Below are 27,895 nucleotides of genomic sequence, written 5' to 3'. Positions count from 1 at the left end.
CTGTAAAGGGCAAAATGCCAGGCATAGGGCTGGTGCTAAGTAAAAAAGTAAAACTGTTCTAATTATTGTGATTGATCATAAAAAGTTAACTGATATTTACCAGAAAAATAAGCCTCCATGACATTTTACCAAAGATTTATAAGAGATTTACAAATGATTTTGCCTATATTAGCCAACCAAATCCCTTTTGTGAAATGTTCCATTCCATAGAAAGGCCTAATCCTCTTGAGTAAAAGATATTAGTTTTAAGTTAACTATTTATTGTGCCTATATCAAGGAGCCATGAAGCTTTGCAATCTGACTCACATGACTAAGCTACCACCATGGACTTGTTATCTTGTCATTTTTCTCCATGGCAGCATAAAACACTAACAACTGCTCAGGTTAGTGTGCAGTTGTGGCCTTTGTAAGCCCCTGCATATGTCCGGTGCTTATACAGCATCCCTTACAAGTGAGCTCTTGAGGACCTACTAAGTGCTAGAGACCTAGTTAAGTCTGAACTTATGGATTGAGCCAAAGGGTCACTGTCCTCCAGTGACTGTCTTCAGTTACTAAACAATTTTATTTCCTGGGCAGATTTCCTTTGCCAGATGTGAATTGTTCCCTTCTTCAAATACTTCCCAGTATTTCTGAGGACATATATTGGGCAGAAATCATTTTCTATTAATGCAGACTTCTTGGAATTGAAACCCATTGTTGATTTCATTTCAAACCACATAATTAACATGCCATCAAATACAGTATATAAACAGCCACAGAAGCAGACAAACCATCTTCCACTTAGCTCCACCTTCACTTCTTGTCCTCCACCTTGGAAAAAAGGTAAGAATTTCCCATATAAATTTGATGTGTCTTCTCTGTACCTTTATTTCAACTTAGTTGAGATATTTGAAGAAAATAATTTTAAAAATATAATCTTTGAAATAAAATTACTGAAAGTAGTATTGATTATTCTCAACAATTAGGTTAAAAAAATAGAAGTATCTGTGAAGATTTGGTGAAAATTATAAGGCCGAATAAGCTTTATGAGTCCAAGAAATGCAGTAGTATTTTCAAAATGTGGTTATATATTTTTTACTTTAGGGTACTTTACAGGCTATATGAAAAGACTTATTTTCTGAATTATATGTCTTCCAAATTGATTAAGCATATTAATGTCATCAAACCAAACATATGTAAGATATTTTAAGGAAATTATTGTGAAAACTTTCTTCAACAGAGGTCGTAAAGGTAGCATATTGAATGAAGATATGGAGGTTCTTTAGAAACATGCCCTACTTGAAATGCCTATAAATAACATTTTTAGAAGAAGCATTTGTTGAATGCTTCTAGTTTACAACATGTAACATTTTACACTGTTGTTTGATTTAAGAGATTTTAAAATATTAAAATAGACAGGAAAAAGAGAATTCAGTTAAAAATAAACAAAGTTTTACTTCATACGATAAATTCTGGAAGAGGTAGAAATAACTTGAAAAGAAAAACAAAAAGTTTTGAAGAAAGAGTGCATTAGACTCTATATTTTAATAATAATGTTTGTCTAAAAATTGGTATGTAAAATACTAAGTATAAAATGTACAAAATGCAATGAAATCCTCCAGACTCATAATGATCTCTAATACAGTAAAATATTAGGGGTCTTGAGGAAAATAAAATTAGTAAGAGTTATATAATATCCATGAGAAAATTTAGAAAATATATTTGCCACTAAAGAGAAATCTTTCAGCCTTATATATTGCAAGGTATATTTTTCACATGAATTAGGATCTTCTTCATGAAATATTTGTACAAGAAATTTAATTTATAAATCTAGAATTATGGATTGTATGTTGAAGTATATTGGTCACACAAACCTATTTTTTACTAGAAATTATAGAGATGGAAGAAAATGAAGCCTTTAGTACATTTAGCTCAAAAGTGTTAACATATATTTTATATTATGCTACAATAATAGATAGTCTGCCTTGGAGACTTGGAAAGGGAACCTAATCCTTTGGTAAATCATCAAGAAATCAGAGAAAGCAGAAGTGTGCTGTATGATGTCCAAAGTTATACTGTACAAAGGAAAAGAGATGTCATTAGGTGTGCGGGGCTGTAGACAATAAACAAATGTATTGGTCCTATAAAAACATCTGGATAAGTGGAGCAAGTGAAATGCTCAAGTAAAATCTCAGTCTTATTAGACACAAAGAGATATGATTAAATATAGTATTCATAAAATTCTTTCATTTAATGAAGAAAAAGTAAAATAAACTATGATCTTCTATGCATACATTTTTTAATTAGTCTGTTCCCAGTGGATATGAGGATCCATCAGGGCTCAAATCTTAATATTTTGTTCACTGCTTTAAACGCATACCCTAGACAGCTTTGGGCAATTAAGAGTGCTGAATAAATATCACTCATTTTGATGAGATGAATCAATAAATAATGCTTTATCTATTTACATTGTTTTTCCATCTTTTGAAAATACACATTGTACTGTAAATGAGATGAAAAAGAGTGGGGTGGGGTAGAGCTGAGAGCTGAAAACTCTGAATGACTTCCATTGAAGTATAAAGTTGGTAAGCAAGCCTAAGGAGTCAGAGAAGGGTTTTGACTTTAGTTATATAATAAAACTTCTATTCATCGCTCCTTGGCCTTTTGGCTAAGATCAAGTGTAGTATCTGTTCTTATCAGTTTAATAAAACTTCTATTAGTAATTTTCTAAAATACAGTCACTTTGTTTTTTAAAAAAGAAAGCTAAGCCTACGTAATTAAGAGAATATATCACATTGACAACCACAGCACTTTTTTTTCCTCTCACAGACCTTGAGAGCCATGAAAGTCCTCATCATTGCCTGTCTGGTGGCCCTTGCCCTTGCACAGGAGGTAAGAAAATCTAGATAATTAGCATGAACTGAAATGTCTTCCCATGTGTGGAGAACAATACCATCAATTTCATAAGCAGAATTTCCACAGAGTTTAAAAAAATTCTTGAAGAAAATCATGTACATAGAGTCACTATTTTTAAAAGATTTTATTTATTTATCTTTAGAGGGGAAGGGAAGGAGAGAGGAAGAGAAATATCAATGGATGGTTGCCTCTCACGTGTGCCCCGCTGGGAACTGGCCTGCAACCAAGGCAGGTGCCCTGACTGGGAATCGAACCACAATCCTCTGGTTTGCAGGCCTGCACTCAATCCACTGAGCTACACCAGCCAGGGGTAGACTCACTATTTTAACAGTGTCCTCTAGGGCCACAGACCTGAGTTAAATTCCATCAGTCCTAAAATAAAAACAAACCAGCAAATAAGCAACAGACAAAACAAGAAGAAACAAATGTTAAAAAGTGTAATACTGCACAAGAACAATGGCATGCATGTCCAACCTAGATAAATATACCATATCCAGTGATGAAACTCATGCAGCTCTTATCCTAGGGCACTGGGCCAAATCCTACCAGTATCTGTCCAAAGACACCCAGGGGGTTAAGTATCAGGCAATAATCATAGTTATAAACATATGTGTAATCTTAATAAACAGTGTTTAATGCATATTAAAATAACTCCCTCTGTGTTACCCATCCAATATATTCTTCCTTCAGGTAGAATAAAAACATGCCATTTAGAGTAACCAAATATAAAAGATGTAAAACACAATTACCTTCCAAGGCTCTCAGAAGACATACAGCATTTTTATTTCTTAAATTTGTGAGGTAGGTAGCTCTGAGTAGCAAAGGTGAAAAGTAAGTAGAAAAAATGAATGTTATGGAAAGTAAATGGTGTTTCTTTCTTTTTTTCCCCCCACAAGGAAGAACTCAGTGTATCCAGCGTGGTAAGATATTGTTTATTCAGAGAAAAATTTCACCATAAAATAGTAACATTCTTCAGTGATCCAGTTACTGATTTTACTTTTTTTTTCTTTATAGACTGTAGAAAGCCTTTCAAACGCAGAGGTAAGACAATGTTCTTTCTGAGGCAATCTTCAGTTTGGGGACAGTAAAATGCTGTAGACTCTTTATATTGTGTTACTGAGTGCATTTAATCAATGTGCTAGTTCTGATACATAAGTTCTGATGTAAATTTCCATTATCTATGTTGGAGTGCAAAATGTCAGCAGAATTCAGTATTCAAGCATTTTCTATGCTGGCTTGCTGCTTGAAATTGTGTCACTGTGTCCCACCCCTTCCTGAAATGAACTGTACAGTCTTTTCATCTGTCCTGAGCTCTCTCCATGGTGACCTGATTCACTGTTTTGACATTTATTGGTCTCCTTCTGTGGATCAGACATTGACTAGCAGGCAAGGTTCAAACTGAAAAGAGGCTGCCCATGGGAAAGAATGGCAACACAGGAGGTGGGCAGACATGCAAATGGACATTTTATAATTTCAGTAGTCACTTTAGTGAATAAGAGGCAGTGAGACTTGGTCTCAGTCTCAAATCTGCCTGTGAGAGTCAGGTAGATATTCACGCTTGCACCGCTTTTGGGGTCTGTCAACACCTGCTGAAGGGTACATGGGTAAACTTTCCCACAAATGTTATCAGATTCTCAGGGAAAGTATTTGGTTCTTACAATTCATTTGACACTTAACCATAACAAATAACCTGAGAATGATGCACAGAATGTGTCAAAGCTTATTATAATTGGTGATCAATGAGTTACATTCTTGTGGAATGAGATGGTACATTAGAAATTATTTGTTGTCACAGGGAGAGAATGTAGTGAGAGAGCAAAACAGCACCTATTAAATGCCTCTTTTTGTACTATGTTCATTAATTTTCTTTTCCTTTAAAAAATTTTTAGTTTTTAATTGAATTTATTGTGATGACATTGGTTTGCAAACCAACACTCAATTTTTCTTGACTGCATTTATCTGTCTTTTATATAACTCTCTTATGTAGAAGAGGGCAACATGTAAGTTTTACTAAGAAAAAGTTATACTTGAGTTTTTAATGATATTGTCAAGCAAGGTGTCCACATTAACCTATTAAATGTCTTATTTTCTGATTTATATGGATAGATAAAAATTCTTTGAAAACATAACCTAACTTGATTTTCATTTCTCTGAAGGAATCCATTGCACACATTAATGAGGTAAACCTATCTATCTATCTATTTATTTATTTATAGTAAATTTATTGAGGTGATATTGGTTAATAAAATCATAGAGGTTTCAAATGTACACTTCTATGACATGTGATCTGTACATTGCATTGTGTGCCCACCATCCAAATTCAAGTTCTCTTCCACCACCATATACTTGGCCCCCTTTACATTTTACTATCCCACCATCCCCCTGTCCTCTGGGAACTGCCAACTGTTGTGGGTTGTAAGTTTCAGTCTGATATCCCCATAGGGGTTAATTCCTTATATTTCAATGTACCTATTTTCATAATTTCCTACACTCAGTTTTTACAGATTATACCATTTCTTTTCATGTGGTTTGTTTTCTAGCAGAAACCTGAGAAGTTTGAAAATGACAAAGAGCAGCAAAGACAGGTAATTTGTTCATAACATTTCTAAAATATTTGTAAAATATGATAAAACATTTTCCTGTTCTAAATACTCAAAAAGTGTTCATGGATAGTGCAAAGAATTGTAATAAAAGAAATGCCATTGAAAGAAATGACACAACATATTTTTAAAACAAACGTGTTTTAGGCTCTGTTTGCAGAAAATAGACTAAATAGTTAAGAATAATGATTAATTTGCTAACTTTACTAGCATAAATACACATGAGCACATATATTTCCAGGATGGGAACTAGAGTCCCCTGATTCTCAAAATAAATACGCTAATGAAAGTAATAAGAAAGCAATATGGCACAAATCTTAATTTGATCACTGATGAGCTCTATAACCTTGGCCCCAAGTTTCTCTGTACTTCAGTTGCTTCATCTGAAACCTGAAAATATTCATAATCCCTTAGGGTTGGTGAGCTGGCACAATAAAGATTCAATGGTTTACATTAAAATTATACATGTTTTATAGCAACAGTTATGAATACATGGGGTTAAAAGACTTTCCATCACCCAGATGAGAGCAGTGAGTGAGATTCAGGACAATTGAGTACACGATTGTGCCAACATCACACAGGATTTTAGAAGCAGAGACTGTTTAAAATGAAAGATTTTCTCAGACAACATCAAGTTCTTCATTTAAGTAAGTTACACATGTGCTAAAGTAGTTCTCTAATTATAATACTTTAGTGTGCTGTTCTATCAGTGGAGTGGGTTTGTTTAGAACTTACAACACGTATTTTTCTAAATCAAAATAAATGTAACTATCTATGCTTCTTAGAGACTTATGGTAACTACCATCTACCGAGGGAAGTATTGCTGGAAGTTAGATGGTGTAAAGTAAATCCTTCAATTAAACCACAAATTCAGATTTACTTTTCATTAAAACACACAAAAGTCATTTCCCTAATTATTTTTAAAATAAGTCTTTCTTATGAAAACAATTTGGTCAATTATCATCATGTTATGTGGAAAATTTAATGCCCTCTCAATACCCAACTGTACAGCTAGCCAAGAGTTGCCTAGCTACTGAGGCAACTTGAAAAAGGAGAAACAAGACTGAAATCCCCAAACATTAATTTCAGTTTGAGCTGTGTTCACCTATAAAAGAAGTAGGTTAATGAGAAATCCCTCAATGAGAATTTAACAGGTTAGTCTTCATGTGACTCCAAATAATGTCTTTGTCAGCAAAAATGAAAGTTTTTTTTACTTTCCTTTTAGTCAATAATGATTGTTCAAAAGCGAGGAGTTTAATTCACCATGAATGGCAATGACAGCTGAATCATGGACTCAAAGATTCTGTCTCTTTCTCTCCAGGAGAGAAAACCCATCAGGAGAAAGTTTCTCTTTCTCATCAGGAGAAAACCCAGTCCCTTGTCCAGCCACAGCCTTTTGTCTATCCTTGTGCTGAGCCCACCCCTTACACTGTCTTTCCACTGCTGGGCCTGCTATGGTGCTGCCTGTCCTTAAACCTGAAGCAATTAAAAGGGAAACCATCTTTCCTAAGCGCCATGTGATGCCATTTCTCAAATCTCCAGGAGTTCCAATTTTTCAGCGCCAAATCCCAAATCTCACTGGTCTCAAAAATGCGCAGCTTCCTCTGCCTCTGCTTCAGCCCTTCATGCACCATTTCCCCAGCCTCTTATTCACACTCCCATGCTTCCTACTCAGCCCCCGCTTTCCTTTCCTCAGCCCAAAGCCCTGCCTCTTTCCCAGCAAGTGATCACCCACCCTCAGAGAGAGATGCCCATCCAAGCCCTTCTGTTTTACCAAGAGCCTCTGCTTGACACTACCCAGGGGTCCTACCCTGTGAGTCAACAGATTGCCACAGTTTACAGCTTGCAACATGTAAGTCCTAATTTACCAACACTGCTGTCTTATTCATGGTGTTCGCATGATATTAGAAGGAGTGAGAAATACAGAATAAATGAATGAGTGAATAATGCATATTGCCAAATGCATAAAAGTGCATCAGGGATTCTCAACACTAGTTACAGAATAATATACCCTAGAAAATTTTTTACCCAAAATCCCAATGTCTACTACTACTCACAAAGATTTAGATACAATTTTTCTGGTTTTCTATGTAGAAGATACTGAGCATTGTAAAGGTATGGTTTCAGAGATTCTGATCCAATTGATCTGTGGAGAATGTAGATAAAGAAGATTGAAACTTACTAAAGGCAGAATTAAATTTGGTAATCTGGATGTGAAATAAAGCAATCTTGTTATTTCTACAGTTTTGAAGATTTCTCTTTTTCACATCTATTCTTCATGTACTTGAATTCACATGCTGTTTTTGTTACACCCACATGAGAAGGCAAATGATTGAGATGCTTATTTCATTACTCATAGAAGTTTTATAATTTTTTATTTTTAGTTTTAGTTTTTAGATAGAAGGTAAGAGAGTGAGAAAGGGACAGAGACAGATGGGAGAAACATCAATAGGTTGCCTCATGTAAATGGTCCTACTGGGGACTGAACCCGCAGTGGAGGCCTATGCCCTGATGGGAAAGTGAACCAGCCAACTTAGGCTGTGTGGGATGACATCCCATCAACTGAGTCACGATGGTCACGGCTTACAGAAGTTTTAAAAGTACTTTTGCCAAAAAGTGAATCGTTTATTTTCGTGTTTGTTCATGTATTTATTTGTTTTTTAAGCTTTAAGAGGATTTTAAAGTTGTTAGCCCCTACTCCTGGTAAGGTTTAGGAGTTTAAAGATTAGACTAATTATGCTTTTAGTTAATATATTTTTACATATCATTGACCTGAATATGCCCAAGTAGTAAGAAACTCCACCAATATATGAAGTTATTTATTAATTATCAATGTGTCTGGTTAGTTGNTTCATATATATATATATATTTCTTGAAAAAGTCTTTTATTGTCTGCTATTTACCAAATATTCACTTGTGTTATGCTACAAATAGGGATGCAGCTTTTAGCGTTATTCATGACTTCAATTTGATTGAAACTAGAAGATGATGGATAATCCACAGAAACTGGCCTTCTATAGATAAAGAGAAATCCAGATGGAAATTTTAAGATCTTTAAAAGAATGTTATCTGAAGAAGACAACAAGAAAGTTTGACATAGTATATAAACTTGTTTTTAACCACATTGCAAATGAAATGAATATAAATTAAACAAAATACATGAATAAAATTCTGTTACACAGAGCTAATAATGCAGAAAGTCAGAAAGTATGTTACTGATAGAAAGGATGAAGAAAAGGTAAATAAAATGAGTTAGTGGTGGTACTGCAGTAACTTTGATGAAGCTTAATTAAACCTTTAGAATATTACCCACATTTGCAAAAGAGGATTTATGCTATTCTAATGATCATTTTCTTGTAAAATATAGCCCTGCAATGTAACTTCAAGGTAAAGCACATGATCAAATAGGAGATATTTTGTATTTAGTCAAGAAAATATAAAAACATCTGGGTTCTGTCACAGCAGAGACCCCTGAGCAGAGCTCCCCCTTGCTCCTCATCACTCATTTGGTGCGGTGTCGCTGTCAATGCACAGGCATTGGGACCCTGTCCTCGCCTTCAGATCCTGACAAAGGATTGCTGTTTCTTTAAGTTTCTTTAGGAAAAATTATCAATACATTATATACACTTAGAAATAATTTGCAAGTCATTCCAGCAAACAAAAATTAGAATAAGACATCATATCAGGTTGTCAATGAATACATTACCTTTACCCAAGAGGAGACGCAGAAGTTCAAGAAGCTGAAATGGCGAAGCCCTTTCTTGTGATGTCCTTTTCTGGAAGACTGATGTATTTATATACACTGAAATCCTGCATTTGTTTTTCTAAATTATGTCAGTTATGAGATCATATTATTGAACTAAAAATAATGCCCAATATCTGTCCTGACAGGTACAGAGAATGAACTTATACCTTACAGGAGATGATTGTGAAGCAGAGCCACCAGGAAAATATTTCACCCATCACATTTTAATCCCAGTGTTTGTCTAGGTATGGATGAATAAGACAGAGAAAGGTATGCTAAAGTAAGCACAGAGATGACTTGAATGGTAGAAGTGTTTCTGTAGAATACCATCTGCCCTATTTCAACATATGCATGTCCAAGGTGGAAGAACTCATGCCCCAAATGATGCCATCTTATTAAAATTTTCCTGGGTCTCTACTATACGGTGACAAATGGCATAATAAAATTGAAGCCATTTAATTCAAATTGTCTCCTGGAATTATTACAATGCATCCTTTTTCTACTGAATTTAGTGTATTTTAAATCTTTTTGAAAAGGGATTTTATTTATTGATTTTTAGAGAGAGGGAAAGGGAAGGAGACGACGCGGAAGAGAAACATTAATGTGTAGTTGCCTCTCACATGGCCCCTGCTGGAGATCTGGCCTAAAACCCAGACATGTGAACTGACAGGAAATTGAAGCAGCAACTCTATAGGCTGGCATTCAATCCACTGAGGCACCACACGAGCCAGAGCCGTATTTGAAGTTTTAAAGTATATTCAAATGTTTAACAAAATACACTACTGCATTAGAATACAATAGAACAGTTCTTATTTTTAAAGTCCAATGACCACAGAAGCTCAGTATTCTATGTGTCACATAGGAACTTGATGTGTATGTTTGGGTATCAATTTCACTTTCTTTGAGTCTTTAGAGGTTCCTGTTCCTCCCTGGGAGCCATGTGTTAAGTAAATAGGAGGAACAATTGGTGTTCACTTAGTCCCTAGGCAAATTTGTATAAAATTCACCTCTTTGCTACTGGTTAGATAATGCAACATAGTCAAAACTAAATATGCCCCCAAAATAACACTTTTAAGGTTTAAGTATATTTGATGTTCTAGTCCATTTTTCCTAAAAATGTAGTACATGTGACCATCAGAGTCAGCATCATCAGACATCTTGTTGGAAATGCAAATCCACAGGCTCTATTTCCAGACATTTGTGTCAGAATTCAGGACATGCAGCTGGACTCTAATGTTCTGAATATCTCCAGGGGGTTCTTTGTTGACCATAAATTTTCAGAAACCACATATTTAACTCATAATTATACTATGTGCCCATAGGCCTGACCCTATAAATAAAACCTAAGCTGTACTTTTGTAGCAGATGTTTTAAGGAAGTATTTTTTAAGTCTATCTTCTGCACTATATTTAGATAAATGCATTGGAATGTCTTGCTATTCTCTGAATGGAAAACAAAACATTGTAAATGTTTTATTAAGGCCAATAAAGTCCAATTCAATTCAATCATTCTGATTTTTTATTGATTTTTATGCCTTTTAGATATACACTTGATTATCAATGTAAAACAAATCTAATCTATAGTATATTTGTAATGGGAAAAAGTTATACCAAGTTCAATAGGTAATGAAATAAGTTTGATACTTGAAAGGAAAATCGTGCTTTAACCATTTTGAAAATGTCAAATGGGGTTCTTCTTTTCTTCCTCTTGATTCCTCTCTTCATTACTTACTTACTGCACCTTCTTTCTTCATTCATTTATTTCTTTGGTAATTTCTCTCAAGCCACGTTAAAAGTCAGTATTCTTATAGGTTGATAGTATTCACAGCCTACTGAACAATATGTGAACTAGTGATTCAAAGGCTCTACCAAGCAGTGACATCACAAAAGGAAAGAAAAAAAGCCTGCCAAGGTAATAAAAGTAGACAAATGAGAAGATACAGAATTTAAATCTACATTTAATTGAACTTATCCATAATTCAGGTAGGGACACAAAAGTATACTAATTATTCCATATGTCATTTCCTGCTTCAAAATGTCATGAAGTGTGGGGATTATGTGTGACAGAAGGAATCAAGAACAGTGGACTCTAAACACAGGAGTGCCTTTGTGTGTTTCTCATGGTTTTATCCTCTAGGAACAAGTCAACTTAGAATATTGATGGACCAGAACTTGTGCTGTTATTGTATAATTAAGCAATACAGATATCATATTCCCTATAACCAAATACCATGCTGTATGAAAATGCCAGGGTCTTTCATTCAAAAGAACAGTCAAGAAAGAATGACTGGTACAACACAAATGTGGTATTAAGTTGATGGCATAAAGATACAATCTCTGAATGGGTATTTATGCTGAATTTCATATCTCCTTCTCCTCTTCCCTGTTATTTTTCTTTCTCATTTTTCTCCACATTCTCCTTCCTTTCCTGCTCTTCCTCTTTTACTTCTCCCACAATGAAAGAGTGCTCTACGGTATATGACATAATCCATGGTGTTTATTTATTTAACTAAAAACCAGTTTGTGTTATATTCTTGTAGAATCAGAAGAGAAGCAAGCAAAAAAAAACCTGAACCCTTTAATAACAACAAAGTAATGTGGGAGAAAAAAATGAGAAGTCCTGAAAATCTCCCAGAAAGGAAAGAAGAGCATAAGAAAGAATAAATGCCAGACATTAGTGAATTGTATAAGCTGAGTGTGAAATATCAGAAAGGAACGTTAATGTTCATGCATAAATTTTACAGTAATCTTGGAGATTGCTTAAGCTCCTTAAACTACAATTTTCTTAGTTAGAATAGATATAATAAAGTAGGACTGGATTAAATGAGAACGTATGTAAATTACATTGCAGATGAAAATAGTTCTATTTTTATAGTTCTTGAGTTCTATTCTTAGGCAATTTGTCTTTTGACTTGCCACTTTCTTTCCCTGAAGATGGTTCATTTATTCCTTTGTCAGAAAATAGAAATTCATTTCTACCCTTGTACATGTGACTTCATTGAGCATCATAGTTAATTCAGATCGGATCTTAGACACATTCAAACTTACCATGTAGAAGATTTAAATGAGTATCTCCTTTCTAATTTCAGCTGTGTTTTCAAATTGGTTTATAACATGGATAACTTTTTAATCACCCTGGTATAGTCTATGATTCATTTCCCTGACTTCTCAGATCTCTCTTATTTTAATGTCAGTCTGCTTTCCATTGCCTAACATTCCCGGCATCATTTCTGTAATTGAGGTCATCATAATGTTTCTTATAATAACCTCTTTTTTCTAGGTTGCTTGAGATATTGTCATGAAAACATATATTCCAGAAAATTTATGCTCCTTTTTCCTTTCAAATCTCTAATATCTTCTTTATTTTCATTGAATTATATCACAATGCAGGTCTCAAATTCAAAAGCACCCAGGATCAGACTTCATCAAAACACTGTGACAGCCCTGGATGCTGTGGTTCAGGGGATTGAGTGCCAGCCTGAGAATCAAAGGGCTGCTGGTTTGATTCCCAGTCAGGGCACACGTCTGGGTTGTGAGCCAGGTGCCCAGTATAAGGTGCATGAGTCCAAGAGAAAGAATGGGAAAGGATGGCAATAGAGGAGGTGGGCAGACATGCAAGTGGACATTTTTATAATTTCAGTAGTCACTTTAGTGAATAAGAGGCAGTGAGACTTGGTCTCAGTCTCAAATCTGCCTGTGAGAGTCAGGTAGATATTCACGCTTGGACCGCTTTTGGGGTCTGTCAACACCTGCTGAAGGGTACATGGGTAAACTTTCCCACAAATGTTATCAGATTCTCAGGGAAAGTATTTGGTTCTTACAATTCATTTGACACTTAACCATAACAAATAACCTGAGAATGATTCACAGAAGGCTTGTTATAATTGGTGATCAATGAGTTACATTCTTATGGAATGAGATGGTACATTAGACATTATTTGTTGTCACAGGGAGAGAATGTAGTGAGAGAGAAAAACAGCAGCTATTAAATGCCTCTTTTTGTACTATGTTCATTAATTTTCTTTTCCTTTTAAAAAAGGAATCATTAATTTTCTTTTCCTTTTAGTTTTTAATTGAATTTATTGTGGTGACATTGGTTTGCAAACCAGTGCTCAATTTTTCTTGACTGCATTTATCTGTCTTTTATACAACTCTCTTATGTAGAAGAGGGCAACATGTAAGTTTTACTAAGAAAAAGGTATACTTGAATTTTTAATGGTGTTATCAAGCAAGGTATCCACATTAACCTATTAAATACATTATTTTCTGATTTATATGGATAGATAAAAATTCTTTGAAAACATAACCTAACTTGAGTTTCATTTCTCTGAAGGAAGCCATTGCACACATTAACAAGGTAAACCTAATCATTTATTTATTTATTTATTTATTTACTTATTTATTGTACATTTATTGAGATGATATTGGTTAATAAGATCATAGAGGTTTCGAGTGTACACTTCTATGATCTGTACATTGCATTGTGTGCCCACCACCCAAATTCAAGTTCTCTTCCACCACCATATACTTGGCCCCCTTTACTTTCTACTATCCCACCAGCCCCCTACCCTCTGGGAACTGCCAACTGTTGTGAGTTGTAAGTTTCAGTTTGATATCCCACATTAGGGGGTTATATTCTTGTATTTCAATGTACCTATTTTCATAATTTTCTACATTCAGTTTTCATAGACAATATCATGTCTTTTAATGTGGTTTGTTTTCTATCAGAAACCTGAGAAGTTTGAAAATGACAAAGAGCAGCCAAGATAGGTAACTCGTTCGTAGTATTTCTAAAATTTTTGTGATATATAATAGAATATTTTTCTATTCTATACATTCAAAAGGTGTTCATGGTTAGTCTAAAGAAGTGTAATTAAAAAATGTCAGTGAAAGAAATTAAACTTCGTCAATGTATTTTTAAGACATAAATCTCTTCTTTTTGGAGAAAATAGAGTAAATACTTAAAAATAATGATTAATTTGCTAACTTTGCTAGCATAAACACACATGAATATATATATATATTTTATATATATATTTTCAGGATGGGAACTAGAGTCCCCTGGTTCTCAAAATAAATACGCTAATGAAAGTAATAAGAAAGCAATATGGCACAAATCTTAATTTGATCACTGATGAGCTCTATAACCTTGGCCCCAAGTTTCTCTGTACTTCAGTTGCTTCATCTGAAACCTGAAAATATTCATAATCCCTTAGGGTTGGTGAGCTGGCACAATAAAGATTCAATGGTTTACATTAAAATTATACATGTTTTATAGCAACAGTTATGAATACATGGGGTTAAAAGACTTTCCATCACCCAGATGAGAGCAGTGAGTGAGATTCAGGACAATTGAGTACACGATTATGTGCCAACATCACACAGGATTTTAGAAGCAGAGACTGTTTAAAATGAAAGGTTTTCTCAGACAACATCAAGTTCTTCATTTAAGTAAGTTACACATGTGCTAACGTAGTTCTCTAATTGTAATACTTTAGTGTGCTGTTCTATCAGTGGAGTGGGTTTTTTTAGAACTTACAACACGTATTTTTCTAAATCAAAGTAAATGTAACAATCTATGCTTCTTAGAGACTTATGGTAACTACCATCTACCGAGGGAAGTATTGCTGGAAGTTAGCTGGTGTAGAGTAAATCCTTCAATTAAACCACAAATTCAGATTTACCTTTCATTAAAACATACAAAAGTCACCTTGAAGTCATTTCTCTAATTTTTTAAAAAATAAATCTTCCTTATGAAAACAATTTGGTCAATTTGGTCATCACATTATGTTGAAAATTCAATACCTTCTCCATACCAAACCTTACAGCTAGCCAATAGTTGCCTAGCTACTGAAAGCAACTAGGAAAATGAGAAACAAGACTGAATTCCCCAAACACTGATTTCAGTTTGAGCTGTGTTCACCTATAAAAGAAGTAGGTTAATGAGAAATCCCTCAATGAGAATTTAACTCATTAGTCTTCATGTGACTCCAAATAATGTCTTAGCCAGCAAAAATAACAGATTTTTTTACTTTCCTTTTAGTCAATTATCATTGTTCAAAAGAGAGTAGTTACATTCATCATGAATGGCAATGACAGCTGAATCATAAAGTCAAAGATTCTGTCTCCTTCTCTCCAGGATGAACACCAGGAGAAAACCCAGTCCCTTGTCCAGCCACAGCCTTTTGTCTATCCTTGTGCTGAGACCATCCCTTACACTGTCTTTCCACAAAACATCCTGCCTGTTGCTGGGCCTGCTATGGTGCTGCCTGCTAAGTGATTAAAAGTGAAAGCATTTCTCCTAAGTGGCATGTGATGCCATTTCTCAAATCTCCAGGAGTTCCAATTTTTCAATGCCAAATCCCACTGATCTCACTGATCTCAAAAATGCGCAGCTTCCTTCAGCCCTTCATGCACCAGGTCCCCCAGCCTCTTATTCACACTCCCATGCTTCCTACTCAGCCCCTGCTTTCCCTTCCTCAGCCCAAAGCCCTGCCTCTTTCCCAGCAAGTGATCACCCACCCTCAGAGAGAGATGCCCATCCAAGCCCTTCTGTTTTACCAAGAGCCTCTGCTTGACCCTACCCAGGGGTCCTACCCTGTGAGTCAACAGATTGCCACAGTTTACAGCTTGCAACATGTAAGTCCTAATTTACCAACACTGCTGTCTTATTCATGGTGTTTGCATGATATTAGAAGGAGTGAGAAATACAGAATAAATGAGTGAATAATGCATAGAGCCAAATGCATAAAAGTTAAATCAGGGATTCTCAACATTAGTTATATAATAAAATAACTGAGAACATTTTCCCACAAATACCAATGTCTATTACTACTCTCAGAGATTTAGATATAATTTTTCTGGTTTTCTATATAGAAGATACTGAGCATTGGAAAGAAATTCTTTGAAAGATTCTGACTCGGTGGATCTGTTGAGAATATAGATAAAGAATACTAAAGGCAGCCCTGGCTGGTGTAACTCAGTGGATTGAGCGTGAGCCTGCGAACCCCACAATCGTGGTACGATTCCCAGTCAGGGCACATGCCTGGGTTGCAGGCCAGTTCCCAGCGGGGGACTCATGAGAGGCAACCATACACTGATGTTTCTCTCCTTCTCTCCTCCCTTCCCCTCTGAAGATAAATAAATAAAATCTTAAAAAAAAAAGAAATCGAATGAGAGATGACTGAGAAGATTCAGGTGCTGGAGTTATTGAGTGATCAGTTGATAAATAATATAATTGTCTAATCATGGTGTGGTACATCTGAAACTAATATAATATTGTACATCAACTGTAATTTTAAAATAAAATGTTTAAAAAAAGAATACTAAAGGCAGAATTAAATTTGGTAATTTGGATGTGAAATATAGAAGTTTTATTATTTTGTACAATTTTGAAGTTTTCTTTTTTTTTGCATCTATTCGTTATATGCTTTATTCTGCATCTGTTTTTGTTGTATGACCATGGGAAGGCAAATGATTGAGATGCTTATTTCATTACTCACAGCATTTCTATAAATTTTTATTTTTTATTCATTTTTTTAGAGAGGGTAACAGAGGGAGAAAGAGGAGGACAAAAACATAGATGTGAGAAACATTAGTAGGTTGCCTGTTATACATTCCCCTACTGGACACTGAACCTTCAACTGAGGACTATGCCCTGACTGGGAATTGAACCAGCAAAGTTTTGTTTTGTGGGATGACCTTCAACCAGCTGAGGCACAATGGTCATGGCTCACAGAATTTTTAGAAGTGTATTTGTCAAAAAGTTAATTGTTTTATTTATTTATTTATTTATCTATTACCTATCTATTTATTTTTTTAAGGATTAAGAGGATTTCAAAGTTGTTTGTACCTCGGTTTTGGTAAGCTTTGGGAATTTGAAGATTAGACTAATTATGTTTATAATTAATACATTTTTACATTTCTTTGACCTGAAATAAGCTCAAGTAGTGAGACATTCCATGACTAAATAAGTTCAATAAATATGTACTTATTTATTAATAATCAATGTGTCAGGGACATCTGGTTAGTTGACTATTACAGACTCACCTGAAATTATGTGCTTGTATTTAAAAAAAATTTAATTCTAACAGTGTTATTGACACATTTGTGGTTTGCTTTTAAGTGCCTGTGTCCTTAAGATTGATTATCATCATTTTTAGGGCAAAAATACTGAAAGTGTTTTCTTCTAGTTTTATGTCAATATGTTTGAGCTTTTAAAAAAATTAACTTGTATTCTCATTTCTCTACCTTAAGTCCCATAAAATTTTATTGTTTTCATTTCATTTAAAATGTACATGTTGTCTTTTAATTTATGGGTCAAAATAAAATCAATTGCTCACACTGTGAGGATTAGAACGGGTAGAGAATATAGCTTTGGGATTCTTAAGATAGAAACTTTTTAGTGATTGTGTTAGACTAGATATTTCATTAAAACGATTCCAAGTGAGAGGCTATTTGGTCTTTGGAGACTTTTATATGCAAGATGGGGTACAAGTCAGTAGTAATAAAATGTTTCTAAAGGGTTAAACAAAAATTACAAATGTAAAGAGATGTATGGTTACATAATAGAACAACACATTTTATATTTGTTCTCTATTCTCTAGAATGGACTGGGACTAAAATGTGATGTTTTGTCAGTGTTTGTATCAACTCATCAAAAAATTAACAATTCTTAATGATTCTACATGAATAGAATGAAAAGTATTTCTTTATTTACTTTATTGTATTACATAACATTCATCTGAATTTGTATTTGACTCTTAACCTATATTTTCTGAATTTTAATTAAAAATGTACCACAGAATGTCACTTTTGAGTTGGAAGTTTCATTACCATATGAAAAGTATGTCTAAAAATAGTTTCTTGAATTGTATGTACTTGTGATCACCATTTCCTAGCCAGGCATTTCAATAAATTAATCCTTTATGCATGTTTATATTTCCCTGTGCTTATTACAATTTCTCAAACCCAATTGGGCTCTTTAATGTTAACTTTAGATTATTACTGTTGTTAAAAGTAGCTGTGGAAAAGCAGAGACAACAGTGCGGTGAATGATGGGGAGACGGGCATGGTTATAGATGGAAAAAAATGTAGGGGGGATAAATGGTGAGGGCAAAATATAAATAAATAAATGCTTAAAAATATTCATGGGAGAATTGAAATAAAGTGGGATGCTCTGAAGTGAATATTAAAAGATATCAATGAGTGGGGAGAAAAAAATGTTATATGCTGTTTTTTTCTCTAGAATGTTTTGGTTTACACTTACAGTTCCAGTTAAACCATTTCACCTTCGAAAGTACCCAGCATCAGATGTCAGGTTTTATGGTCACCCTGCAAAAAAAATGTTTCAATTGTGAAATGTGATTCATAGCTCTGTATCATAATAGCTAAGATGTGCTTTAAAAGTTATTTGATTTGGGGGGCTTCGATGTGTGCATCTATATGACAGCCAAGGCACAGGGTTTTATTGAAGTTTTAATGTGGTTCATGCAGTGCACAGAGCATGGTAAGTGATCCATTGCTCCATATCACTGACAACTTCTATCAGAGCAGCAAGAGCCAGTACCACAGTCAGAAGGAGCTGGTATCCTTGCCTGTAGCCAGGAATGCCCCCAAACCAAAGGCTAACAGGAAGCTCTGATGCATTGAAGTTGATCCACCTGAGTTTGCATAATGATTCATCTCTAGCTTATGCTATCATATCTTCCATCTGTCATGAAAAAAAATGCATCTTTAACAGTAGACTCCAAATCCTTCCCTGTTCTTCAGGGTAATCTATGGCAATCATCATGAAAGTATCCTTACATCTGTTAAATTATTTCATGTGTTATTCTTTCATCAACCTGCCTCCATGAAACTTTTGTTTCTACTTTTGTTCCTTGAATAAATAAACACTTTTTTCAAGATCACCAACAAGTTTCACCTTGCTATATTGTGTTCATGTTACCCTTCCTCTCAGTGCTATTTGGGAAAGCTGATCAACCTTCCAGTTTGAAACATATGCCTCATCATTGGAAACCCTAAACCTGTTATGCCCTTGGTTTCTCTCTTAACCAACTAGTGACTTCTTTGCAAGTCTCCTTCTGATATTCCTTTTTCTAAGACTTTCAGAGTTGTAGTACCCTAGGAGTCAGCCTTAGTCTGTTATTAATTTATTCAATGGTTTTAAGTCCATCCACAGTCTGTGAGCATCTAAATGTGTATCTTCAAACTTATTTCTAGCCTCATCCTCCAAATATATACATTTCACTTGCCTTTTTAGCCTTCACACTTAGGTATCTACTGAATATCTCAAACCTTGCCTGGCCAAGCATAACTCTTCATCTGGATCCAGTCTCTCACTTCCTTAAATTTAATTGAGCATACTTCAGTGACAAAGGCAACTGATAAAATAATATGTAGGCAATGGTCCTGAATGGGCATTTCACTAAAGGAGGATATCTTAATGGCCAATAATCATGTGAAAATTACTCAACAACATTAGTCCTCAGAATAATACAATTGAAAGCTGACATATAATATCATAAAAGAACCATCAGAATGACTAATGTTGAAACAATATGTCATACCAAGTGTTTGCAAAAACAAGCAAAAGGAATGCTAAGCAATGCAAACTGGCACAAGCACCTGGGAAATCATTGCCCATCTCTGTCAAAGATAAACATTTGCATATGTCATGACTCAGGGTTTTACTCAAGTATGTAGCAAAGAGAAATGTGTATGCACTATACAGATATACCCAATGTTATTAGTGGAATTATTCTGAAGATTATTAAACTAAACCAACACCAATGTGAATCAACAGTGTTTTGTATAAATAAATTGTGATATAGAATGGAATAGAATATTATATTATGGTTGGTGTGAATGATTGACTGCCATGAAAACCGACTTGCATGATTCCATATAAATACTATTGAATAACAGTAACCAGACACAAAATAGAACAATGCTTAAAACCCAATGAGTAGATTCTCTTAGAATCTATAAAAATTAATTTCTGGTGAAATAAGCTTGACTAGTATTTATCTGAGGGGAGATGGATCTTGATAGGGAACATCAGGGGTCCTTCAGGTACTAGTGATATTATTTTCCATTAACCTGGATGATGGATGTTTTGTAATGATTCATTTTGATATATGAGTTTTACTAAGTGCATGTTTGTGGCTTTAAACATTTTAATGTATATTGTTGGGAACCACCCTGCCTGGTTTAAGAAGCTGTAACTCCACATGGCTAAGGCAGAGTAAAAAGACTTGGGACCATAAACCACAAAGGAGAAAAAGCTTATCCTCCCAGCAGGGGTGCAGCCTTTGCCCCCTTTACTTCACCCTCTTTGTTCCCAGGCAGATGACTAGTTAGCCAATGGTGGGTAAGATTCCTCAAGGGAGGGACCACGTAAGACCAACAAGATTGAACATGGGCCATCAGGGAAGGACTTAGGGGACTATAGAAAAGGGTTGATGGACCCTCACCCTTTGGCTTTTTCAGAGCCCGAGTCTTCAGTCTATCTGTAAAAAGTCTCCTAATTTCTTGGCTGCCTGCATTCCCTACCTGCTTTTAAGTCTGAAACAATTCGGGAGCCAGGTGTGGCACTGTGCTGGAATGGGTGGTTTCCAAGGGCAATCAGGCCTAAGAAAAAATGCCTAAAATCTCGTGAAATTTGACTTGCTAAGAATATCTTCAATTTAAATGATATGGGCCCAAGCATAAAATGAGTTTGTTTCCCAGCATTTTATGGCTCTTTGCCTTCACTCCATCTATCTGACCCTGACTCAGAATAAGCCCTCATATTTGTTTGAGTGTTATCTTTTGATTGATCATTACTGCCTGACAATGACTGATGAACTTTATGTATACGCCCTGTATTTCCATGCAAATTAAACTCAATAAAAGCCCATTGAGGAACAGGCTCAAGGCCCTTCGCTGAGAGTTTGGCCACCTTTCCTCCCCAAGCAGATCATGTCTTGGTAGATTTATTCTTATCCTTAGCAGCCAGGAGGGCTCTGTAGGACAGAGCCACCAAAGTCTATCAAATTTAAAATCATGTGTTTTTTCTCCAGGGTCTAGCTCACCTGCTTTTTCTTCCCTATGGAGGAACCTCACCAATGCAGCATAATTGCTTTGCCTTTGGACTTGGATGCCTTTTAATAATAAGGCATGGGGTCTGGTTTCCTCAGTCGCTGTGGAGTGGCTGGGTAATACTATTGCAAGCTCTATGGATTTAGTCTTGTTGGGGTGGAATATGAAAAATAAGAAACATGAGATGGGAGAAAACTTGCAGCTTAGTTCCCTTTTCCTTCTCTTCTCTGTATATTGTTCAAAGGTACAGTTTTGTGCAGCCTGTGTTAGTTGTACAATCATGGCTTTAAGTGTTGGATTGCTGAAAGGATTCAAGGGGTTGGAACAATTTACACTGGCAGAACAGCTTTATTTTGGACCAAGAACCAGGCACAACAACATTAGGACAGGGATATACATTAAAAGAGGTGCTGAGAACTCAGGATCAACCTTATTTGTCTTTGCACTGCTTGGTAGCAAAGGATAAACTTTATCCCCATGTCTTAAACCACGAACAGAGGGCCTGCAAAGCACCTCCTTCCTGAAAGCTTAAAAACCACTTGTTGTGAGGGTCCCTTACAATAGTCCTCCAGGCATATTTTATCCACATGTGCAGCCCTAATGATTATTGAAAACCACCCCCATTTCAGTCCCCTACTCCTGGATTCTACTGAGCCTGATGCAAACCATATGCATTATTACTAAGTAATTCTGAAAGACTGATAATGTCCTTCCCTAAGCAACTCACAGACATATGCTTGAAGAGTAGTATTTATCTTTCAAAGGACCAAGAAATCCAGGAGCTGGTTCTTTGAAAGGAAAAAATCAGCAAGACTTTTACCAGATTCATCAGGAAAAATTGGGAGAGGACACAAATAAATAAAATCAGGTAAAAGATGAGAAATTACAACTAATAGCACAGGTATACAAAGGATTGTAAAAAATTACTATGAACAACTATATGCCAAGAAATTTGAAAACTTGGGTGAAATGTACAAAATTTTACAAAAATATAATCTTTCAAAACTGAATCAAGAAGAAGCAGCAAGCCTGAAGAGAACAATAACAGCTGATGAAACCGAAGCAGCAATAAAAAAACCTCCCATACCCCAAATCCCTGGACCGGATGGTTTCACAAGAGAATTTTACAAAGAATTTTAGGAAGAGCTAATCCCTATCCTTCTTAGACTATACCAAAAAGTCCAAGAAGAGGGAACACTCCTATGAGGCCAGCATCATCCTAATCCCCAAACCAGATGAAGACACAAGAAAGAATGAAAACTACAGGCCAATATCACTGATAAACATAGATGCTAAAATCCTAAAAATATTGGCAAACCACATCCAGCAATACATAAAAAGGTCAAACACCATGATCAAGGGAGATTCATCTCAGGGGAGCAAGGATGGTACAATATTTACAAATCAATACATGTGACACAACACATTAACAAAAGGAAAGACAAAAATCATATGATCATATCAATAGATGTTGAAAAAGCATTTGATAATGCTTTTTAATAAAGCATTATCAAAATGTTTGAAGGTGCTATTTTTTTATGATAAAAACACTCAGCAAAGTGGGAACAGAGGGAGTATTCCTCAATAGAATAAAGGGCATATATGATAAACCTACATCTAGCATCATACTCAATGGGCAAAAACTAAAAGCTTTCCCACTAAAATCAGTAACAAGACAAGAATGTCTGCTTTTACCACTTCTATTCAACATATACTTGAAGTCTTAGCCACAGCAATCAGAGAAAAAAAAGAAATAAAAGTCATCCAAATTAGAAAGGAGGAAGTAAAACTCTCATTGTTTGCAGATGGCCTGATAGTGTATACAAAAAACCCTATAGACTACCAAAAAATAGACTCAACCAAATAAGTGAATTTTGCAAAGCAGCAGGATACAAAATCAATATTCAGAAACCAAAGGCATTACTGTACACCAACAACAAAATATCAGAAACAGAATTCGGGGAAAAATTCCATTTGTTATAGCAACAAGAAAAATAAAGTTCCTAGGAATAAACCTAACCAAGGCCGCAAGAGACTCATACTCAGTAAACTACTAAACTCTGAAGGAAGAAATTAAGGAAAACACAAATAAATGAAAGCATATACCATATTTGTGGACTGGAAAAATTAACATCATCAAAATGTCCACACTACCCAAAATAATTTATAGATTCAATGTAATCCCTATTAAAAATAGCAATGACAGAGTTCACAGATATAGAAAAAACATTTCAAAAATTTCTATTGAACCATAAGTGATCCTGAATAGCCTCAGCAATTTTGAGAAAGAAGAACAAAGTAGGAGGGAATCACAGTTCCTGATATCAAACTATACAACAAGGCCACAGTAATCTAAACAGTCTGGTATTGGCATAAGAACAGACACATAGACAAATGGAACAGAAGAGAGAGCCCAGAAATTAACCTAAGTCTCTATGGTCAATTAATATTCAACAAAGGGGGCAGGAGTATAAAATGGAGTAAAAATAGCACCTTCAACAAATGGTGTTGGGAGATCTGAACAGCTACCGGCAAAAAAATCAAACTCAATCACCAACTATGCCATGCCAAAAATAAATTTAAGGTGGAAAAAAGACTTAAATATAAATCATGACACCATAAAAGTCCTAGAGGAGAACATAGGCAGGAAAATCTCAGACATTCCACACAGCAATATTTTCACCGATATGTCCTCTAGAGCAAGGGACATAAAGAAAAGTATAGGGAAACATTCCACATGGCATGGAGAATATAGCCAAGGCCCCGAATCACAAAACTGATGGGGAGTGAGGTAGGCACACAACACCCACATGCACAGATAGGTTTTCCTGTGGAGAATTGGGCCTGCATTGTACCTAGGCTGCTATGAGGCTTGCTTTTGCTAAAATCCCTTACCCTGGATTGAGGCAGAAAATGTTTACTACATACCTCTAAAGTAACTTCCTAAAATCTGTGCTAAACCTCCCAAGTATGGAGTTCAACCACTTTTCCCATTGATCTCTAACAACTTTCCCTTTGAAGTAATTAGCAATATTCTTTCCTTTGTTATCTGTAAAAGGTAATTGCTTGCAGTGAACTTATACATAGTAAATGAGGACCATCCTCGATGTAATGTACCAAGAAAAACAATAAAAGCCTGTCCAGACAGGGGTCAGGGCCCTGTCTCTCACTTAGAGAGCAGCCATGCTGTTCCTTTTCCTCCACAGGACTTCTGTAGTCTGCGCAAATTTGTTCGTTGCAGCCACAACACACGGACCCCATGGGCCGGAGTCTGCATCAGGAAAAAATAAACAAATAGGACCTTATCAAAATAAAAAGCTTCTGCACAGCCAAAGAAAAGACTAGTAAAGTGAAAGGGGTGCCTTTTTCTGTTTCAATTTTTTTGTTTTTTATCCATTTTATTTAGAAGTGTGATATTTTAATTGTTCTTAATTTTTAATTACAGAAGACATATGATGTTAGTTTGTGGTGTACAACAAAGGGATTAAACATTATATAACTTACTAAGTGATAACTGATAAATTTAGTACCCGTCTCAAGCCATACATTGATAGCATAGTATTATTGACTATATTTCCTATGTCATACTTTACAACACATAACTATTCTGTAACTGCAAATTTTTGCTTCTTAATCTCTTCACCTTATTCACCTGTCTCCCCAACTTCCCTCATATCTTGTAACCTTCAAAATATTCTCTGTACCTGTGAGCCTGTTTCTGTCATTTATTTTGTTTCTCAGATTCCACATGTAAGTGAAATCATATGGTATTTGCCCTCCTCTGTCTGTCTTATGTCACTCAGAATAAAACTCTCTAGTTCCAACCATGTTGTTACAAATGGCTAGATTCCACATATTTTTTATGGCTGAGTCATGTTCCATTAGAAACAGAAATACAAAAAATATAATAAAGAATATCTATTAAAGAAAGAAAATGGAAATATGGGACAAATATGAAAGATCTCAATTACTTATGTTTTAAAACTTTAAAAATTTATACATTTTAAAACAAAAAAAATAACCATGTGGTATGACTTTTAGTGTATCAAAAAGTTAACAAATATTTGACAGTGACACCACCAAGGGAGGAAGGCCGGCATATGAAAGTTACTGTTGTAAGATTTCCTATAAGGATGGCTAATAATGAAAGAAGGAAGGAAAGAAGGAAGGAAGGAAAGAAGGAAGGAAGGAAGGAAGGGAGGGAGGGAGGGAGGGAGTGAGAAAATAAGAAAGAATGAAAAGAAAAGCAAAAAAGAAAAAAAAAAACGAATGATAAGTATTGGTGAGGCAGTGGGGAAAAGGGAACTCTGGCACCCTGTGAGAAGTAAATTGGCACGGTCATGATGGAAAATGTTATAGAGGTTCCTCAAAAAATAAAAATAGAACTACCAACTGATCCAGTAATATCAGATCTCGGTATTTACTGAAAACAATTAAAATCAGGATCTCAGAATGACACCTACCGGCACTCCCTTGCTGATGCAGTTTTGTTACACTCGCCAAGATGTAGTAATAACTTAAAAGCACATCACTGGATGGAAAGATAAAGAAAACGTGGTACATGCATAACTAATATATTATTCGAATTTAAGAAAAAGAAGTATGACCTTTAGAGCAAAATGGATAGACTGGAGGATATTATGCTCATATTAATATGCCAGATACAGGAAGAAAAATATTGTATGATCTCATTTGTATGTAAACTCTAAAATTGTCAACTCATAGAAGCATAGAGTAGAATGGAAGCTTTCAGGGAGGCAGGTGGAAACAGGGTAGTGATGTTCAGAGGGTACAAAGTTTCAGTTGTGCCTGACAAGAAAGTTGTAGAGACCTACTGTACAACATAGTTCCTATAGCTAACAATATTGTATTGTGTACTTAAAATTTGCTGAGAGAGTAGATTTTTTATTATGTGTTTTTACCACACACATTCTCATAAAATAATAGTAATAATCAAGGGGGCAAGAGTTAACTTTGAGAGTAAATGAATATGTCTGTCCTTGATGGTGGTGATGGTGTCCTGGGTGTGTACTTACCACCTAACTCTTACCTCAATACTGCATTTTTAAATTTGTAGTAAAATGTTTGCACTGCTTTAGGCTACTAGGTTTCTGGTAATTTGTTATAGTACTCATAGGTAACTAACACAGGCTATGTAGAATTTTTGTTTTACAATAGCATGGAATCTAATAAGCTGAATGTTGATTATTTTCACTTACAATTTACTACTGTGTAATTTGGAATAAGTAACTTAATTCTGTTTCATGTTGTATTTCTTATGTAAATGCAATAATAATCAATTCAACAGAACTGTATAAATGTTTAATAATTAGTTGTGGGGAAGTCTTTAGCCCCTAAGTACAAAAAGTGATATCAACCTGGTTGCCACTTTTAATCATTTGCTGTACATTGAGTATTGATTGCATGGGTGCCTTATATTTATTATTGTATTCATTCTCCAGCACCCCCTGTAGGGTGTTACCATATAAGATACAATGGGTATCACATTGGTTGTTACTTGGCCAGAACCATGTAATCACAAAGTAAAAGTGTTTGTTGAAACATCTGAAAAAATATGTAAGTGTAAGTGTATCTCTTTAAGTGGAAGTTGATCGGTTATTTCAAAAAAGACCTGGTCTCCAGGCCCAAGATATACTCATTTGCCCCATTCACTCACTTGTTCTCTCTGTAGTGACTGTGAGGGTCTAGTAGCCGATTTACTTCAAATGCAGACTCCAGGTGGAAGCTGGGTACAACAGCGCAGTCTGGAACAGTGCTAAAGTAACTGAATGGGGACTGAGACCCCTTGGCAGGTGACTGTGGCATCCAAAGACTGAGCTTTACCATGAAACAGAAACTCTAGACACTGGCCTTTGTTTTGGCTTTGCTGAAGACACATTTGTACTTTTTCTTTGGAAGGACAGATGGAGAAGGATATTGAAAACCCAGGGGGCAGCTGTCTAATTTCACCTGAGTAAGTCTTGTCACATCATAATATCTTGTGTGTGGGACCATGGAAAGGTTTCCTTGTGGTCCTAAGAAAGAACATTTCAAGCTGCTGCAAATCTACCAACTTTTCTTAACTCTCAGTCTTCCCTCAGCATCAGACCCTTATTACTTTCCTGCTGTTTTCTTCCACTTTCTTTGGTTCTAAAACTTGCTTTCTGTGTTCCATGCAACCCTTGAGGAATGCAGACTGGCCTTTAGTGTTGACTGCTTTTCTAAGGAAGAGAAGGCTTGTATCCATGACCTTTAGGTAATGTATGTTTCAATCTCATAAAAATTGTAGTACATTGTAATTTATAGATTTCAGCTGCCAATATTTAAAATCATTGTGTAGCTGAGATTTTCTTTCTAGCCACACACTAAAAGTACATTAGCTTTTTAAAAGAAATGTGATTAAAGATAATATTTGCTTAATATTCTATTGCTATTATGTAAACTGCATGGATTGGGATTCATTTTAGTACAGAATATATCTCAATTAAAGTGAAATGACATAAAAGATTATTCTAACCTTTGAAAAGTCATCTAGCTATGTCATGACCTGCTTCTTTCCTTAATCATTATAC

The 27,895-nt window shown here is 35.3% G+C and overlaps 1 protein-coding gene and 1 pseudogene across 1 annotated transcript; both read left to right on the top strand.

The window, feature by feature from the left end:
• The first annotated feature begins 781 nt into the window (after positions 1 to 781).
• LOC118999317 (beta-casein-like) lies at positions 782 to 15,519 on the top strand. Its single transcript, XM_037063765.1, has 7 exons — positions 782 to 822; positions 2,809 to 2,871; positions 3,792 to 3,815; positions 3,910 to 3,936; positions 5,052 to 5,075; positions 5,436 to 5,480; positions 15,379 to 15,519. The coding sequence occupies exons 2-7, from the start codon at positions 2,821 to 2,823 to the stop codon at positions 15,517 to 15,519; spliced, it is 312 nt and encodes a 103-aa protein (XP_036919660.1). The 5' UTR covers positions 782 to 822; positions 2,809 to 2,820.
• LOC118999323 (uncharacterized) lies at positions 2,628 to 2,752 on the top strand (annotated as a pseudogene).
• Positions 15,520 to 27,895: the final 12,376 nt, after the last annotated feature.

This window comes from Sturnira hondurensis, unplaced genomic scaffold (genome assembly GCF_014824575.4).
Source record: "Sturnira hondurensis isolate 20B ecotype Veracruz unplaced genomic scaffold, ASM1482457v3 Scaffold0014814, whole genome shotgun sequence".
Lineage (NCBI taxonomy): Eukaryota > Metazoa > Chordata > Mammalia > Chiroptera > Phyllostomidae > Sturnira > Sturnira hondurensis.
The sequence above is the reverse complement of the archived record's forward strand: the minus strand, read 5'-3'. Positions and strand labels throughout refer to the sequence as shown.